Raw genomic sequence first — 18,745 nt, forward strand, 5'->3', positions numbered from 1 at the left:
TTCAGAATCACTGTTTATACACATTACTGTGATTTTCCTTTTTCAAACCCAGTGAGCATGTAAGTATCTAACAGTGCAAAAAAAAAAAGCTTTCAAAATCTATACGAATAAGTGATTGATGTCAGGCACATTCTTAAATATTTTTAAAGTTGCCAGAATAAAAATAAATGTATAATTGTGTTCTGTATATGTCCATGATATGGATTCCAATTACAGTTGGTGAATTGTAAGCACACAACATTATTTTTATTGCAAATAGCACCACATAAGTAACTGCCTAATAGAGACACGTGTGACATAGTAACATGTCAGTCTTTTAATGTTACGTGACATAAAATCTCAAAATATTTTAAATTCAGATTAACATTAAATTGTTTATTTCTTTTACTCTAAAAGGTTCTGGAAGGAAAACCTATTTATGTTGATTGTTATGGAAATTTGGCCCCACTTACCAAAGGAGGACAGCAACTTGTTTTTAACTTTTATTCTTTCAAAGAAAATAGACTGCCATTTTCCATCAAGGTAAATCATCTTTGACACAGAATCTGTGAATTATGGGGAAAAAATACTCTTAGAGAATAAAAATAAAAGGTTTCAATGATTTATTTAATTTGAAATACCCCATCAAATCTGAACTCATAAGGTCAGATTTTGTTCTGGTTCTACCAGAGTATACTTTCAAGCCAGTAAAGCTTTACAATTGGTAAAAAGGATCTTTATTTTTCGAAGAGTTTAATAACATTTATGTTTAAGCAAACATTTGAAAAACCAAACAATTTAGAGTAATACAATGTATTATTTCTGGTTAATGTTCAGTAATCAAATAATGGATGAAATGCAAATACAGTATTCAAGTTTCATTTTCATTTCTGGTGGAGCCCAGGGACGTTCTAGAGGGATCACCTTCTCTCTCCAAGAACAGAAGGAGAGAGGAAAATTGTTTTGTCATTATTATTTGCTGTTACTGTTGCAAAAGCTGGAGCTTTCAGAAAAAAAAACTGTTAGAAGGAAAATGCACATAACTCAGACTGTACTATGAATTGTCAGGATTAGATCATCAGACACAACAATCCTGCGTTTAGGAATCGGGCATCTAACTCTTGCTGAGTTCAGATGTGACCACCCCGGTTGCTGCAAAATCGTAATCATCATCTTTTCCCTTTACCTTTCCTGCCTCTCATAGGGCTTGATAAAACAACCATGCTTAACTCTTGTACAGTTAAAAATCCTCAGATAAGTCTCATTCTATAACCATCAACTACCAAAATTCTTCTAGATTAGAGACACCAGCCAAGAGCCCTGTGGTCGTCTGTCTTTTCTGAAAGAACCAAAGACAACAAAAGGACTGCCTCAAACAGCGGTTTGCAACTTAAATATCACTCTGCCAGCACATAAAAAGGTATCTTTTAATACTGCTTTAAATTGTCTTTCCCTGGTCTTGAAGAAGTGGGCCTTTGGTATGCAATTAAGGAATGCTTTGTAACATGAATAAAGCTCTTGAAACTGAAGTTGTATTAGTCTCCTCGTGTAGATTGCCTAAGTCTTGTTAATGTGGTGTCAAATTCTTATAGTTTGTATGATGGTGTCTTCTCTGTTTATCGCTTTTGCTTCTGCTGGTAGCGCATAGATTTTTATGCTTTTAAATAACATCATATGTTAATTTGCCATGGATGTACAGTTCTTGATATTTTTTGTTGGCTTTTTTTTTAATTTGCTTTGCTTTCTAAATCAGCTTGCATTTGTGCTCCCTACTCAGTCCTTTTCATATCCTGATATTCTTTTCCCTGCTGTCCATTATAATATTCCTTGTCTCTGCAATGCATCTTGGAACCAAAAGGAGACAGAGTCAGATCAAGATGATGAGGTAATATAAACACTTCTGCTTTTATTCTATCAGAAGTAGAATAGAAATTGAATCTGTATGACAGAAGTTGCAGAGGGCTAAAGTGTGGGAAACATATAAATTATATTTTTCAGGTCTTAAGTAGGTAAAAGGGTATATACTTTTCTTAAATGGTTCACTCTTCTTCCACACGTACTTAAGAGTACTTAAATATAGTCAATGAAATTATAATTCAGCTGATGATTCAGAAACTGAAGGTCTTTAAACATTTTTAAATATGGTAGATTGGCATGTATAAATAAACGTTAAAAATTTTTTTAGACAAGTCAAGTGCAATAGTGAGAAAGGGGGAAAGAGTAGGACCAGGAAGTTCTATCTATGACTGACGAGAACAGTCAACTGAGATAACGCACTACCTTCGAACCCGCCAAATAGACATTTTGTGAAAGTTTCATGTGCCTATTTTACTATCAACTATATCCTACTATCCAGCATGTTATAACATTTAAATCAAGATCACGTTTAATATGTGCAATTTTATTGTACAAATAAACTTATATTGTATGTGATACAAAATATTTGCTTACTAGCTATTGATAAATCTTTGATACTCTCACTAAAGAAATTTATCTTGACCATTTTTTTAAGAATATAGTTCAATTAAGTTGTCTCCTAATGTTTCTCTAAGTTATATGATAATTAGGTTTTTGAATCTAATTCACTACACACATCAATAGTAATAAATAGAATCAAGTAGCCTTAGGATGCAGTAATAGTACCTCTGGCCAGGTGCGGTGGCTCACGCCTGTAATCCTAGCACTTTGGGAGGCCGAGGCAGGGATGGGGTGGGGGGATCACCTGAGGTCAGGAGTTCGACACCAGCCTAGCCAACATGGCAAAACCCTGTCTCTACTAAAAATACACAAATTAGCTGGACGTGGTGCTGCATGCCTGTAATCCCATCTACTCAGGAGGCTGAGGCAGAATTGCTTGATCCCAGGAGGCAGAGGTTGCAGTGAGCCGGGATCTCACCACTGTACTCCAGCCTGGGCGACAAGAGCAAGGCTCCGTCCCTACCCTCCTCTGCCCGCCCCACCAAAAAAAAAGTACTTCTAACAAAACCATTCATCTGTTTTCAATCTCCTCATCTACACTTTATGCCTGTTAACATACAGAATCCCCAGCAGTAATTGGAATAATAAACTTGTGTGCCTTTCTCCCTTGAATGTACTCACATAGAGTGAGTGTACTTTGTGATATATGTGCTTTCAATATGAACAGTTCCAGGAAAATTTACTGCTCAGCATCAGAAGTCTCTGTAATGCTTGTCTTTTACTTGTACTTCCCTGTAGTCTGCTGTGTTGGTGCTCTTAAATTTGCCAAATGATGATTTTGGTTAAGACATGGGGGATGGGGCTATAAAATCCCAGTAGGAAATTAACATTTCCTAAGAAGGAAAATAAACAAGTTATCAACATGCCATCCTACAAAATGTCTTAAAACTGAAGATGTCACAGGGAAGTTGGAAATAGAGTTGTCTTTTTTTTTTCCTTTTCAGATTGAGAAAACAGATAGACGACAGAGCTTCGCATCCTTAGCTTTACGTAAGCGCTACAGCTACTTGACTGAGCCTGGAATGAGTGAGTTTCCTAACACATTTACTAATCTACGTGGATTTTCATAAGAAGAGACATTTTTTCTATACAAACCAAATTTTATCATTTGGAAACTCAATGGCAAAAGAAAAATTGCCTGCAGGAAAACCCTATCATACAAGCTAAGTAATATTTTGTGCCTAGTTGAAGATGTGAGGTAAAAACGCCCCTAGCTCATACTTCAAAACAGTCTTTAAAGCCATTGACTATTTTTAAATTAGAAACATGTATTGCTTTTCTTTTAAAACCTTGATTTTTACTTTGATTAACTATGCTAGGAGATAAATATGAATGTTGCTTTAGATCTATGCTCAGATGAAAAAAATTACTCAAATATTTGGAATGGTAGAAAAATGATAAAGTTACTTTGTCATCTCATTTTTCTCAGTATAGATAGGTTGTCATATCCTAGTCCCGATTCTTTTTCTTCCCACTTTGCAAGAATCACATTTCCTTACCTTCTTGAGGTAGCACTTGTTTACAGAGTTCTTCTTTCCTCCCTCCCTCCCTCTCACTTCCTCTCCTCCTGTCCTTTATTAAAATATCAGTTCTAAGGCTGCTCTTCACTAGGCCAGTTAGACCCTTTTCTTTTTTCAATGATTGTTTTGGTTCATTGTTAGCTGGCATGCACTTATTAAGATATAGATTCATTCAGTCCTATCTGTTTATATATTCTCCCTCTCTCTCTCTCCTTCTGTCTGCCTCCTCCTCCCTTTCCTTCCCTCATCCTTGTAATCATCACCTCTGGTGATCTCTACAGCCCTCAAGATAACCCCCTCCACCAGCAGGAACTAAGAGTATTGAGCTCAGCATTGTATTTGACTGACATATTGGTGCCACTTTAACCATTCTCCTCATTTTAAATGAGGGGAAATTATACAAAAATTATTTTTTAATTAGTGAATCATTCCTAGCTGTTTCCCACTGACACAGTTTCTTAAGTTCAAGGAGGTCTGGAAATTTGCCAGTAAGAGCCACATCTTTGGCTTTTCCCACCTTTTCTGAAGTCTTGTTTTTCTGGGCCAACAGCATAGCATATAAGATCTGCGGCAGGACACTACTGCACTACTTAGTTGAGATGGTCTTAGCATCATCTTCTGGAGCCTAGCTCCTTGACTATTAGAGAAGTTTCAATATTTAAATACAAAATGGAGAATATAAGAGAAATGAAAGAAACCTACCACATTCAAGAATGTTTCCTCAGATCTCTGTTCTCCTCTAGCAGAAACGTCTAAATCCTCCCAGAAACATAAGGGCTGAAATTAACTCATATTATGCTACAGAGCAGAAGAGGGGTGTGTGTGTGTGTGTGTGTGTGTGTGTGTGTGTGTGTGTGTGTGTGTGTGTGTGTGTGTGTGTGTGTGTGTGTGTGTAGCTAGGTAGCTAGGTGGTTTCCAGTAGAATTAAATACACTGGGGAAGTTTTCTTTGGAATACTATTTTGCCCTAGAGATCCTCAGGGGGTAGTTGGTTGAGACCCTGTAGGCAACATCGTTAAGCTTTGGACAGGCTCAATGGACCAGCTGCTTTAGGTCGGAGGCCCCTTCAGGCAGGTGAGTTTCCATCTGATTCTGGTTGCTAAGGCAAAGTCAATTGAATGTTTCCCACTTATAATAGTGTTACTGGTTAGATCCAGCTAAGGTGTATGCAGCTTGTGTTCCTGGACTTTTGGTAGAAGAAGAGCGAACTTTTCTGTTTTATGAAAGGGTACATAAGGGTGGTAAACAAGGGAATGAATAGGAATAGGAAGTGACTAAAAGAAAACTAAGTCTCAAAACTGGTGTTATGGGAACTCCAAGTGAATGCCACTTTTCCTTCACCACGCTGCCTTTCCAACCCCTTCCCCCCAGGAAAAAGATTCTGGATTAGTTCGGTGCCTGACATCCAGAAATTCCCTCTTATAAAGGGATCCCAAAATATATGTCATTAAAGCATAAAATGTGTAACTGATTGGTAGGTTGGTTGTTCCTTGCGAAGTATAAAACCATAGCCGTGGTTCAAAAGATTTCTTTGCCTGATAGAGCCAGCCTTCAGTGGTAAAGGATAGATGCTTTGTCAGTGTCTGATAGCTACAAAAATAAATGCTTGTGAGACACAGACTGAGCTCAAATCATTGAATTTGAAGGAATCCGCAAACCTTCCATTTGCAGCGTGGCATTTCCAAAAGAGTTCAGCAATATAATATTGAGAATTATGGCAAGAAGGGGTAATGAATAGGCGAGTTTTTCCTTAGTTCTTCCACTTTCTTTAGAATAATATGTAAGCCTAGGAAAGGATATGTTCGGAATGTTTGAATTTAAATGTACACTAGAAATGACCATCTTCACCCTTGTGGGAGTAGCTGCTAATCCAAGGACTGGACTGTAGCAATGGCACGGGCACAGCATGAAGAAGAACATAAAAGCTGAAGCAGATTCTCATTTTCTCTTTGAGTTTCACTGTTCTGAACCAGGGCTTTCTTGGAGCAAAACTGTATTCAACTTTGATGTAGAACATTAGCTGTTGGCAGGCCTTGCAAATCTCTGACCAGTTTGGTTTGTTTGAGTTGTAGAAGCAGAGAGGACCAAGTATGTGTTTGTGCTCCCCAGCAAGTGTGCTTACTTCATTTGTGTGTTTCTTGCTCCATTGCCAGAAGAAATGCTGGTATTACTATATCCATTCTTCCTAGTGGTAGGTCTACCTCATGACTGCTTCAGTGTTTGTGATATCCATGAGTCCCATGAATATTATGGGAAGGCACCAGAATTGGTACCTTTGAAATTGATAAACATATATACACACACCCCACATATCCTACTGTAGGTACTTAAATATGGGGTGTTAAAAATATGAATGTAGTTTTTAGATGTCCCCCATGATAGCTTTTGAAAATTAAATGTAGATTAGGTTATGAAAAAATATCTGAGATAAACTATATGCTTTTATCCATATTGAAGAGTTGCAGACATGGACATATGTAGTTGCAGGTGATTTTATAACGTGCAGTAGAAAATGTTTTCCTAAAATCTCAAAAGGTACCAAGACTTCATATCTCATGGAAAAAGTGTACTCTTCTTTCTAAATGCCCTTGTGAAAATATCTTTAAAGTTTATATATTGTGCATAATATGGCATACGAATTGTATTACTTCATTGGCTTGTTTGCCATGATATATTGTGCATGATAAAATGTTTTCAGTTGCTTTGCTTGCTTATGGTAACCATGAACCATATTTTCTGTTTTTTTTCTTTGTGTGTGTATATGTACACATGCATTTTAAAGTCATTTCATATTATGTTTTCTTTTCCTCTCATCAAAAGGAATATACTGCATGGAAAAGATAAATGCAAACATTCCTTTTCTTTGTTTTTTTGTTTAAAATTCTGACTCAGAAAACTTCTTGCTCTTATTGGCTTTTTATGGGTGTAAAGCATAACCGAACTGTGCATGGGAGATACAGATTTAAAATCCAGTGGCTTCACAGTTTGCACATCAGTTGCCTGTCACTTAAAAGTTATTTTGGATTCTGCATGAAATAGGCTTGAGTGGTTTTGGAAAAAAGTTTTAGATATTTAATGTATAGCTACATATATTGAAATGGTTCTAAGTAGGTGCAATCTGTATCATGGAAAGGCTAAAGGAGAGAGAGGACGTTAGAAATTACTAAAATGAAAGTTGTATGGTTGCACGAAACAAACATGTACCTATACAGGCAAAATAGAATGGCTACTGATATTTCAAAACCAACACATAAGAAAGTCAATAGGAAGTAGGGAACAGTTTTCCATTATGGTTATTTTTCTCATCATTAATTCTTTCCTCATGTTTTCTATTTTTCATTGTTTGCCTCTTTGGTTGCAATGTGCTTTTTCTTTCATTTCACATTACTCTGTTTTTTATTTAGTTGTTTTTTTTTTAACCAGATTAGTTATGTCTGTAGAAATTTGTTTTTCCTCTTAATTGTTCCTTTTGCCTCTTCCATTCTAAATCATGCAAACAATTGTACTTGCTTTTGTAATATTTCAAAGTTTACTGACCAATTTTTTTCTCTGGTCTCTCTGTTTCTCAACCATTTTTGTTGATTTTTGTGTTTGATTTCATTTTAAAATTTAAGAAACAGTTGAACGGAGTACAGGAGCAACAAGATCCCTCCCCACCACTTACTCATACAAGCCATTCTTTTCTACAAGACCATACCAGTCCTGGACAACAGCTCCGATTACAGTGCCCGGGCCAGCCAAGTCAGGCTTCACTTCCTTGTCAAGTTCTTCCTCTAATACGCCATCAGCTTCTCCGTTAAAATCAATATGGTCTGTTTCGACTCCTTCTCCAATCAAATCCACATTAGGCGCGTCAACTACATCTTCAGTTAAATCCATTAGTGACGTGGCATCTCCAATTAGATCCTTTCGGACAATGTCTTCGCCGATAAAAACTGTGGTGTCACAATCTCCATACAATATCCAAGTTTCCTCTGGTACCCTGGCTAGAGCTCCAGCAGTCATGGAAGCTACGCCCTTAAAAGGGCTGGCATCCAATTCTACGTTTTCCTCTCGAACCTCTCCAGTGACTACAGCAGGGTCTCTTTTGGAGAGGTCATCAATTACTATGACACCCCCTGCCTCCCCCAAATCAAACATTAATATGTATTCCTCAAGTTTGCCATTTAAGTCAATTATTACATCAGCAGCACCGCTAATATCTTCACCTTTAAAGTCAGTGGTGTCTCCAGTTAAATCAGCAGTTGATGTCATTTCATCAGCCAAAGTTACAATGGCATCTTCTCTCTCATCACCTGTGAAGCAGATGCCTGGACATGCAGAGGTAGCACTAGTCAATGGATCTATTTCCCCTCTAAAATATCCATCATCCTCAACTTTAATTAATGGATGCAAAGCCACTGCCACGTTACAGGAAAAAATTTCTTCTGCTACAAACTCTGTGAGCTCTGTGGTCAGTGCAGCCACTGACACAGTTGAGAAAGTGTTTTCTACCACGACTGCAATGCCATTTTCCCCACTCAGGTCATATGTTTCTGCAGCACCATCAGCTTTTCAGTCTCTAAGAACTCCTTCCGCAAGTGCACTCTATACATCCCTTGGGTCGTCAATATCTGCAACTACCTCATCTGTAACTTCATCAATTATAACAGTGCCAGTATACTCTGTAGTCAATGTTTTGCCAGAACCAGCATTAAAGAAACTTCCAGACTCTAATTCATTTACAAAATCAGCAGCAGCCTTGCTGTCACCCATTAAAACATTGACTACGGAGACACATCCTCAGCCTCACTTCAGTCGAACTTCATCTCCAGTTAAGTCATCTTTGTTCCTTGCACCCTCTGCCCTTAAGTTGTCTACACCATCTTCTTTATCTTCCAGTCAGGAGATACTAAAAGATGTAGCTGAAATGAAAGAGGACCTAATGCGGATGACCGCAATACTACAGACAGATGTGCCTGAGGAGAAGCCGTTCCAACCTGAACTCCCAAAGGAAGGGAGAATCGATGATGAAGAACCTTTCAAAATTGTAGAGAAAGTAAAGGAAGACTTAGTGAAAGTTAGTGAAATCCTTAAAAAGGATGTATGTGTAGATAATAAAGGATCACCCAAATCACCAAAGAGTGACAAAGGACACTCTCCTGAAGATGACTGGATAGAATTTAGTTCGGAAGAAATCCGGGAAGCCAGACAACAAGCTGCTGCGAGCCAGTCTCCATCTCTGCCAGAGAGAGTGCAAGTAAAAGCAAAAGCCGCCTCCGAAAAGGATTATAACTTGACCAAAGTTATTGATTACCTAACAAATGATATTGGGAGTAGTTCACTGACAAACTTAAAATACAAGTTTGAGGATGCAAAGAAGGATGGTGAGGAGAGACAGAAAAGAGTTTTAAAACCAGCAATTGCTTTGCAGGAACACAAACTCAAAATGCCTCCAGCCTCCATGAGGCCTTCCACCTCTGAGAAAGAATTGTGTAAAATGGCTGATTCCTTTTTTGGAACAGATACTATTTTAGAGTCTCCTGATGACTTTTCTCAACACGACCAAGATAAAAGTCCCTTGTCTGACAGTGGCTTTGAAACAAGAAGTGAAAAGACACCTTCAGCCCCACAAAGCGCTGAAAGCACTGGTCCTAAACCACTTTTTCATGAAGTTCCCATCCCTCCTGTCATTACAGAAACAAGAACTGAAGTGGTTCATGTTATCAGGAGCTATGAGCCCTCAGCTGGGGATGTTCCCCAGACCCAACCAGAGGAGCCTGTGTCACCTAAACCTTCACCTACTTTTATGGAATTGGAGCCAAAGCCCACCACCTCTAGTATTAAAGAAAAAGTTAAAGCGTTTCAAATGAAAGCCAGTAGCGAAGAAGATGACCACAATCGGGTTTTAAGCAAAGGCATGCGTGTTAAAGAAGAGACTCACATAACCACAACCACCAGAATGGTTTATCATTCTCCACCAGGCGGTGAAGGTGCATCTGAAAGAATTGAAGAAACCATGTCAGTCCATGACATCATGAAGGCCTTTCAGTCCGGGCGGGATCCTTCCAAAGAACTGGCAGGTCTGTTTGAACATAAGTCGGCAGTGTCTCCAGATGTTCACAAGTCTGCTGCTGAAACCTCAGCCCAGCATGCAGAGAAGGACAACCAAATGAAACCCAAACTGGAGCGTATAATAGAAGTCCACATCGAAAAAGGTAACCAAGCTGAGCCCACTGAAGTCATTATTAGAGAAACCAAAAAGCATCCAGAAAAAGAAATGTATGTATATCAGAAAGACTTATCCCGGGGAGATATTAACCTAAAAGATTTTCTGCCAGAAAAACACGATGCTTTTCCTTGTTCAGAGGAACAGGGTCAGCAAGAAGAAGAAGAACTTACTGCTGAAGAGTCATTGCCTTCTTATCTGGAGTCTTCCAGAGTAAACACTCCTGTGTCCCAAGAAGAAGATAGCCGCCCTAGTTCTGCTCAACTCATATCTGATGACTCTTATAAAACATTGAAGCTTTTGAGTCAACACTCAATAGAATACCATGACGATGAGTTGTCAGAACTAAGAGGGGAGTCTTACAGGTTTGCTGAGAAAATGCTTCTGTCAGAAAAGCTAGATGTGTCTCATTCTGATACTGAGGAATCGGTTACAGACCATGCAGGACCCCCTAGCTCAGAGTTACAGGGGTCTGATAAGCGGTCCAGAGAAAAAATAGCCACTGCCCCCAAAAAAGAAATTCTCTCCAAAATCTATAAAGATGTTTCTGAAAATGGTGTAGGTAAAGTGTCTAAAGATGAGCATTTTGATAAAGTGACAGTGTTGCACTATTCTGGCAATGTTAGTAGTCCAAAACATGCCATGTGGATGCGCTTTACTGAGGACAGATTAGACAGAGGTAGAGAGAAGTTGATATATGAAGATAGGGTGGACAGGACTGTGAAGGAGGCTGAAGAAAAACTGACTGAAGTGTCACAGTTTTTTCGTGACAAAACTGAAAAGCTAAATGATGAACTGCAGTCCCCAGAGAAAAAGGCACGCCCTAAAAATGGCAAAGAATATTCTTCTCAAAGCCCTACCAGTAGCAGCCCTGAGAAAGTGCTACTGACAGAACTGCTGGCATCCAGTGATGAGTGGGTTAAGGCAAGACAGCATGGCCCTGATGGACAAGGCTTCCCCAAGGCCGAGGAGAAGGCACCCAGTCTGCCCAGCAGCCCAGAGAAGATGGTTCTCTCCCAACAGACTGAGGACAGCAAGTCCACAGTGGAAGCCAAAGGAAGTATTTCACAGAGCAAAGCACCAGATGGGCCCCAGTCTGGATTCCAGCTCAAACAATCTAAACTCAGTTCCATTAGATTAAAATTTGAACAAGGCACACACGCAAAAAGTAAGGACATGTCTCAAGAAGACAGAAAGTCAGATGGCCAGTCCAGAATCCCAGTTAAAAAAATACAGGAGAGCAAGCTACCCGTCTACCAAGTTTTTGCTAGAGAAAAACAGCAGAAGGCCATAGACCTCCCAGATGAAGGTGTATCTGTGCAAAAAGATTTTATGGTATTAAAAGCCAAAGATGAGCATGCCCAAAGCAACGAAATTGTTGTAAATGATTCTGGCTCTGATAATGTGAAAAAACAGAGAACTGAAATGTCAAGTAAAGCAATGCCTGACTCTTTTTCTGAGCAGCAGGCTAAAGACTTGGCATGTCATATAACCTCAGATTTAGCAACTAGGGGACCATGGGACAAAAAGGTCTTTAGAACATGGGAGAGTTCGGGAGCCACTAACAATAAGTCTCAGAAAGAAAAACTTTCGCATGTGCTTGTTCATGATGTAAGAGAGAATCACATTGGTCACCCTGAGAGTAAAAGTGTTGATCAAAAGAATGAATTTATGTCTGTGACTGAGAGAGAACACAAATTGTTAACAAACGGCTCTCTCTCAGAAATTAAAGAAATGACTGTAAAATCTCCCTCCAAAAAAGTCTTATATAGGGAATATGTTGTGAAAGAAGGGGACCATCCAGGTGGATTGCTTGATCAGCCTTCCAGGAGGAGCGAGAGCTCAGCAGTGTCACACATTCCCGTCAGAGTTGCTGATGAGAGGAGAATGCTGTCTTCTAATATTCCCGATGGTTTTTGTGAACAGTCGGCATTTCCAAAACATGAACTATCACAAAAATTGTCCCAGTCAAGCATGAGTAAAGAGACAGTTGAGACACAGCACTTTAATTCTATAGAAGATGAAAAAGTTACCTATTCAGAAATCAGCAAAGTTTCCAAACACCAGAGTTATGTAGGTTTATGCCCTCCTCTCGAGGAAACCGAAACCTCCCCCACCAAATCTCCTGATTCTTTAGAGTTTAGCCCAGGAAAGGAATCTCCCTCTAGTGATGTATTCGACCACAGTCCCATTGATGGATTGGAAAAACTCGCACCACTAGCCCAGACAGAGGGAGGGAAAGAGATAAAAACTTTACCCGTTTATGTCAGTTTTGTACAAGTGGGGAAGCAATATGAAAAGGAGATACAACAAGGAAGTGTAAAAAAAATCATAAGTCAGGAATGTAAGACAGTACAAGAAACCAGGGGGACCTTTTATACAACTAGACAGCAAAAGCAACCTCCTTCTCCCCAAGGTAGTCCAGAAGATGATACTCTAGAGCAAGTATCCTTTCTAGACAGCTCTGGGAAAAGCCCTTTAACCCCAGAAACACCCAGCTCAGAGGAAGTGAGTTATGAATTTACATCTAAGACACCTGACTCGCTCATAGCTTATATACCAGGCAAACCCAGCCCAATTCCCGAGGTTTCTGAGGAGTCAGAGGAGGAGGAACAGGCCAAGTCAACCTCCCTTAAGCAGACTACAGTGGAGGAAACAGCAGTCGAGCGTGAAATGCCTAATGACGTGAGCAAAGACTCTAACCAAAGACCCAAAAATAACAGAGTTGCCTATATTGAATTTCCCCCTCCTCCACCACTGGATGCGGACCAGATTGAGTCAGATAAGAAGCATCATTATCTCCCAGAAAAAGAGGTTGACATGATTGAAGTCAATCTGCAAGATGAGCATGACAAGTACCAGCTGGCTGAACCTGTCATTAGAGTGCAGCCACCTTCACCAGTTCCTCCCGGGGCAGACGTCAGTGATTCAAGCGATGACGAATCTATTTATCAGCCAGTCCCAGTTAAAAAATATACCTTCAAATTAAAGGAAGTGGACGATGAACAAAAAGAAAAATCCAAAGCTTCTGCTGAAAAGGCTTCCAACCAGAAAGAACTGGAAAGTAATGGATCTGGAAAAGATAATGAATTTGGCCTTGGCCTTGATTCACCTCAGAATGAAATTGCCCAGAATGGGAACAACGACCAGTCCATCACAGAGTGTTCCATTGCCACCACAGCAGAGTTTTCTCATGACACGGATGCCACAGAGATCGACTCTCTGGATGGCTATGACCTGCAAGATGAAGATGATGGCTTGACAGAGAGTGATTCTAAACTCCCAATTCAAGCCATGGAAATTAAGAAAGATATCTGGAACACAGAGGGCATACTGAAGCCAGCTGACCGCTCTTTTAGCCAAAGTAAACTTGAAGTTATCGAGGAGGAGGGAAAGGTGGGACCAGATGAGGACAAGCCACCTTCTAAAAGTTCTTCATCTGAAAAGACTCCTGATAAGACTGATCAGAAGTCAGGGGCCCAGTTCTTCACACTGGAAGGCAGACATCCTGACAGATCAGTGTTTCCTGATACTTACTTCAGTTACAAAGTAGATGAAGAATTTGCCACTCCTTTTAAAACAGTAGCTACCAAAGGTCTAGATTTTGACCCTTGGTCTAATAACCGAGGGGATGATGAAGTTTTTGACAGTAAATCACGGGAAGATGAAACTAAGCCATTTGGGCTGGCGGTAGAAGACCGCTCTCCAGCAACAACCCCTGATACAACGCCAGCCAGAACGCCAACTGATGAAAGTACCCCAACTAGTGAGCCTAACCCCTTCCCATTTCATGAAGGAAAAATGTTTGAGATGACTCGCAGTGGTGCAATTGACATGAGCAAGAGGGATTTTGTTGAAGAGAGGCTCCAATTTTTCCAGATTGGTGAGCATACTTCTGAAGGGAAGTCAGGGGACCAGGGGGAAGGGGATAAAAGTATGGTCACTGCCACACCACAGCCACAGTCAGGGGACACCACTGTAGAAACCAATCTAGAGAGAAATGTAGAGACACCTACAGTGGAACCTAACCCCAGCATCCCGACCAGCGGAGAGTGTCAGGAAGGCACATCCAGTAGTGGCTCCCTGGAGAAATCAGCAGCAGCCACTAGCACCTCTAAAGTTGACCCCAAGTTGCGCACGCCTATAAAAATGGGAATTTCTGCATCCACCATGACCATGAAGAAAGAAGGCCCTGGAGAAATAACAGATAAGATAGAAGCGGTGATGACCAGTTGTCAGGGATTAGAAAATGAAACTATAACAATGATTTCAAATACAGCCAATAGCCAGATGGGCGTTAGGCCCCATGAGAAACATGATTTTCAAAAAGATAACTTTAATAACAACAACAATTTGGATTCTTCCACTATACAGACAGATAACATTATGAGTAATATAGTTCTGACAGAACATTCTGCACCCACTTGTACCACAGAGAAAGATAACCCAGTGAAAGTCTCATCAGGAAAAAAGACAGGGGTACTACAAGGACACTGTGTAAGAGATAAGCAGAAAGTTCTTGGAGAACAGCAAAAAACAAAGGAATTGATAGGGATTAGGCAAAAATCCAAACTTCCCATAAAGGCCACTTCACCAAAAGATACCTTCCCACCGAACCATATGTCAAACACTAAAGCAAGTAAAATGAAGCAGGTTAGTCAATCCGAGAAAACCAAAGCTCTTACTACTTCTTCATGTGTAGATGTAAAGTCCAGAATTCCAGTGAAAAACACACACAGGGATAACATAATTGCAGTTAGAAAAGCATGTGCCACACAAAAGCAAGGGCAGCCAGAGAAAGGCAAGGCCAAACAGCTTCCATCCAAGTTGCCAGTAAAGGTAAGATCCACCTGTGTCACTACCACCACCACCACCACCACTGCCACCACCACCACCACTACCACCACCACCAGCTGCACAGTTAAAGTTAGGAAAAGTCAGCTCAAGGAAGTATGTAAACATTCCATTGAATATTTTAAGGGAATTAGTGGTGAGACCTTAAAGCTTGTGGACCGCCTCTCTGAAGAAGACAAAAAGATGCAGTCCGAGTTGTCCGATGAGGAAGAAAGTACCTCAAGAAACACGTCGTTGTCGTTGTCCGAGACTTCCCGGGGTGGCCAGCCTTCGGTTACAACGAAGTCTGCTAGAGATAAGAAAACAGAGGCAGCACCTTTAAAATCAAAGAGTGAAAAGGCCGGCAGTGAGAAAAGGAGCAGTAGAAGGACTGGTGAGAATGAAGGCAGTCAGGTCTCTCGAGCACTCTGCTCACATCCTGGAGAACGAGCATAGTTTGTAAACACTTTCCAACTCGTAGACCCTAGTGCATGAACTGTTGTGATTGCCTGTGGAGTGACTTAACCGTAGTTTCTCATTATGTCATTGTCATCTGTATGTGCTGTCGTATATACTCTTCTTTCTGCCTTTTGATCAAACTACACGGTAGACAGCTAGGGAAGCATGCTGAAGATATTGGTGTCATTCAAGATGAACAACCTTCTTTTTTTTTTTTAATGTGCTAATGGATATGATTCTGTCAAAGTAAAAGCACAGATGTTGAAATCCCATCATGGCGTTTTCACCAACACGACACTTCTGTAACTGTTTAAACTAGCTAGCTCGTCAGCATGTTCAATCCCATTACATTGAGCATCCATGTAGTCTGACATTTGGCCTGATGCAGGTGAAAAACAAGTGAGCCATGTGCAAAGAAGTGTTCATGTAGGTGACTAGGACACATTTCAGTGTACAGTGTTAGCATTAGTCTCTCTGTAAAATCTGCGTACTGCTAAAAGCAATTTTCCAGTATCGTATCTTTCTTGATGATTATTTTAATTAAGAAATTGTAAATCGTAGGTCCACAGAGTCCATGTGAACGGACAGATATCAGGATGGCAATAGTAGCCGATCACCTGGGACTTAGTTGGACAGGTAAGTGCATACACTCCTGAATGGAACAAATTAGTTTCTTCATTTCTTTGTCTTACTCACAAGCAGTTCAATATATATATTTTAACAATAGAAACAAGCAGCTAGTAAAAAACATTTTTATCACCAATAATTTTATCTACCCAGAGATAAATACTGATTGTACCTTGTATACTGTGTTTTTCCAAAGCCTTTTCTATGCATATGCACTAAGAAATAGAAATTTAAATTTATTTTACCTTAAATTTAAGCATTTTCTTCACAATGTCACTTCTGTAATATAGGTTAACCTTCTACTGAATAGCAAATTTATCTTGTAGCACAAAAGAAAACACAGCTAAGGCCTATGACTTAATTAATCAAAATTCTTTCACATGGTTTATGTCCTTAGGGCAGCTTTCTAGGCAACAGTTCAATTAACCCACGCCTAGGCTGCACAAATTTTAGTCATTCACTGTGAACTTCTCTTCACATTTTGTATGATATACACATAAAACTCTATGTTTATTTATCTGATACTCTTCTTTAAGTAAACTCACTTTTCTGCCCAAATATTTATTTAAAAGAAAAATCTTATATCACTTCAATAATGGGAAAGGATTATTTGCATTATCTATGTAAACAAGAAAATAATGACAGTAAGTTTAAATTTTGAATTAAAAATTTTTAAATGTGATTTTTTAAATATGATAAACATGTAAATAAATATATTTAATTCACAAAAGTTGAATTCTGTAAAATTCATGCCTGTAATCCCAGTACTGTGGGAGGCCAAGGCAGGTAGATCACTTAATGTCAGGATTAGCCTACCCAACGTGGTGAAACCCTGTCTCTACTAAAAATACAAAAATTAGCCAGGTGTGGTGGTGCATGCCTGTCATCCTGGCTACTTGGGAGGCTGAGACAGGAGAATCGCTTGAACCCAGGAGGCAGAGGCTGCAGTGAGCTGAGATTGCACCACTGCACTCCAGTCTGGGTGATAGCGTGAGACTCCATCTCAATAAAACAAAATAAAATAAAAGATGATGAGATTTCATATCAATTGGACAAATTGGACAATTCTGCACTGTAATTTTGAGCTTAACAGGACCCTTAAAATCCTACCTCACATGAATCTGAGAAATTTTAAGTTTTATAGGTTAAGTGTATTTTTTAATGCATGGCCAAATAATAAATATTCATTATCATCACATCTAAATTCATCCTGCATACCATTAGCAACATACATTCCATACAGTTATCTCTATTTAATGGGAGAATATGAAACTAGATAATAGGAAGCAATTTCATCTAATTTTTTTTTTCCTTTGAATGCCCTCAGTCCCCGTCCACCCCCACCACCACTACCCCATTTCAAACCCTCCTCTCTTCATCAACCTAGTCTCTGCTCTCAGGTATACTGCTAATGGCTGGGAGCTGAGTGGAGTTCTGAAAAGATAGATAGGTGGTCTGAATAATGCTTTGTAGGCAGTTGAGAGTTAACAGTAATTTATTATATATAAATATTTACTAATATCAACTTTATATTTTAACATTGGACATTGTAATCTGAAAATATACTGGAGCAAATGTTTGTTTTGCATTATTATATGCCTAGAACTGTTAGATTATTTTCCTTAAGCAAATACAGTCAGAGTAAATTTTTGGAGATGTGGCATAATAGCCAGACGAAAAGCCATAAACCTAAAATTCCTAGTGTCAGTGTCTTTGCTCTTTATTAAGTCTCTAGACAATGGATACAGTTTTGTCATGAAGGCTTATTGGGCAGTAGAAGTATTGTCTCTTAAGACACAGAGATGAAGAACTTAAAATAATTAACTTCTCTAACTAGAATTACTGTATGCTCAATGATAATTATTAAGAATATTAAGCATTTAAGAGAACAAAATTTATATCTGTCCCTCGAAACCACTATTAACATCTTATGTGCTTTTTTTAAAACAAGAACTTTTTATAATGTTATACATACAATGTAATCTGCTTATTTGTAACCGTGTCATTCTACAAAATTAAATATTTTCTGATCTTGGTTTTAATGCATAAAAAAATATCCAATAGATGTACCTTATGATGGTGGTTTTCTAACTGTGGTTCACAATGCTTCAATGAGATGTGAAATCAGTTCATACTTTGTTTTTGTTTTTAAATGGAATATTATATAAAAGAAAATGACTGTGTTTAAGTGTATTAAGGCTAAATTTTGTTCCGGGGAGATCTGATTTTATTTGTGTAAACACCATGATATATAATGTATTTCTAACTGTAGGCCATGATCACAACAGTTGTTTGCAAGCCACTGCCTTAAATTAACTCTTATCCTTTTGTTCAACATGCAGATTGTTTTCAATGAACATTCATGTATATAAATCATTGTATATAACTCATATATTGTCAGGGTAAATTTCTAAATGTGAATCACTTGGTCAAAAGATAATGGACTTTTTTGAGCCTCTGAATGCATTTTGCAAAATTGCTGGAAGTATTTTGTAAGGGGGATAGAGTCTTGACCAATTCCTTTTCCATGGGATCATTTTTGCCCATTTCTTACTTTTTGTTATCATTTAAGGTAATACACACTTGATAAATTGTTTTAATATAAAAAAATACAGTGGGAACTAAGTCTCCTTCCCTTCTCT

General features: G+C 39.0%; 1 protein-coding gene across 26 annotated transcripts in view; it reads left to right on the forward strand.

The window, feature by feature from the left end:
• The window catches only part of ANK3 (ankyrin 3), a 704,894-nt gene that overhangs the window by 649,374 nt on the left and 36,775 nt on the right, over positions 1-18,745 (forward strand). For 10 of the 26 annotated variants that reach the window (XM_055354157.2, XM_055354158.2, XM_055354156.2 and 7 more), the window contains 4 exons: positions 397-522; positions 1,277-1,399; positions 3,402-3,483; positions 16,038-16,112. In XM_055354157.2, the coding sequence (XP_055210132.2) occupies positions 397-522; positions 1,277-1,399; positions 3,402-3,483; positions 16,038-16,112 (406 nt within the window). Of the gene's footprint in view, positions 1-396; positions 523-1,276; positions 1,400-1,837; positions 1,865-3,401; positions 3,484-7,590; positions 15,412-16,037; positions 16,113-18,745 lie in introns of all 26 variants that reach the window. The other 16 variants (XM_055354146.2, XM_055354147.2, XM_055354148.2 and 13 more) reach the window with 3 other exon arrangements.

This window comes from Gorilla gorilla, chromosome 8, assembly GCF_029281585.2.
Source record: "Gorilla gorilla gorilla isolate KB3781 chromosome 8, NHGRI_mGorGor1-v2.1_pri, whole genome shotgun sequence".
In the NCBI taxonomy this organism is placed as follows: Eukaryota; Metazoa; Chordata; class Mammalia; order Primates; family Hominidae; genus Gorilla; species Gorilla gorilla.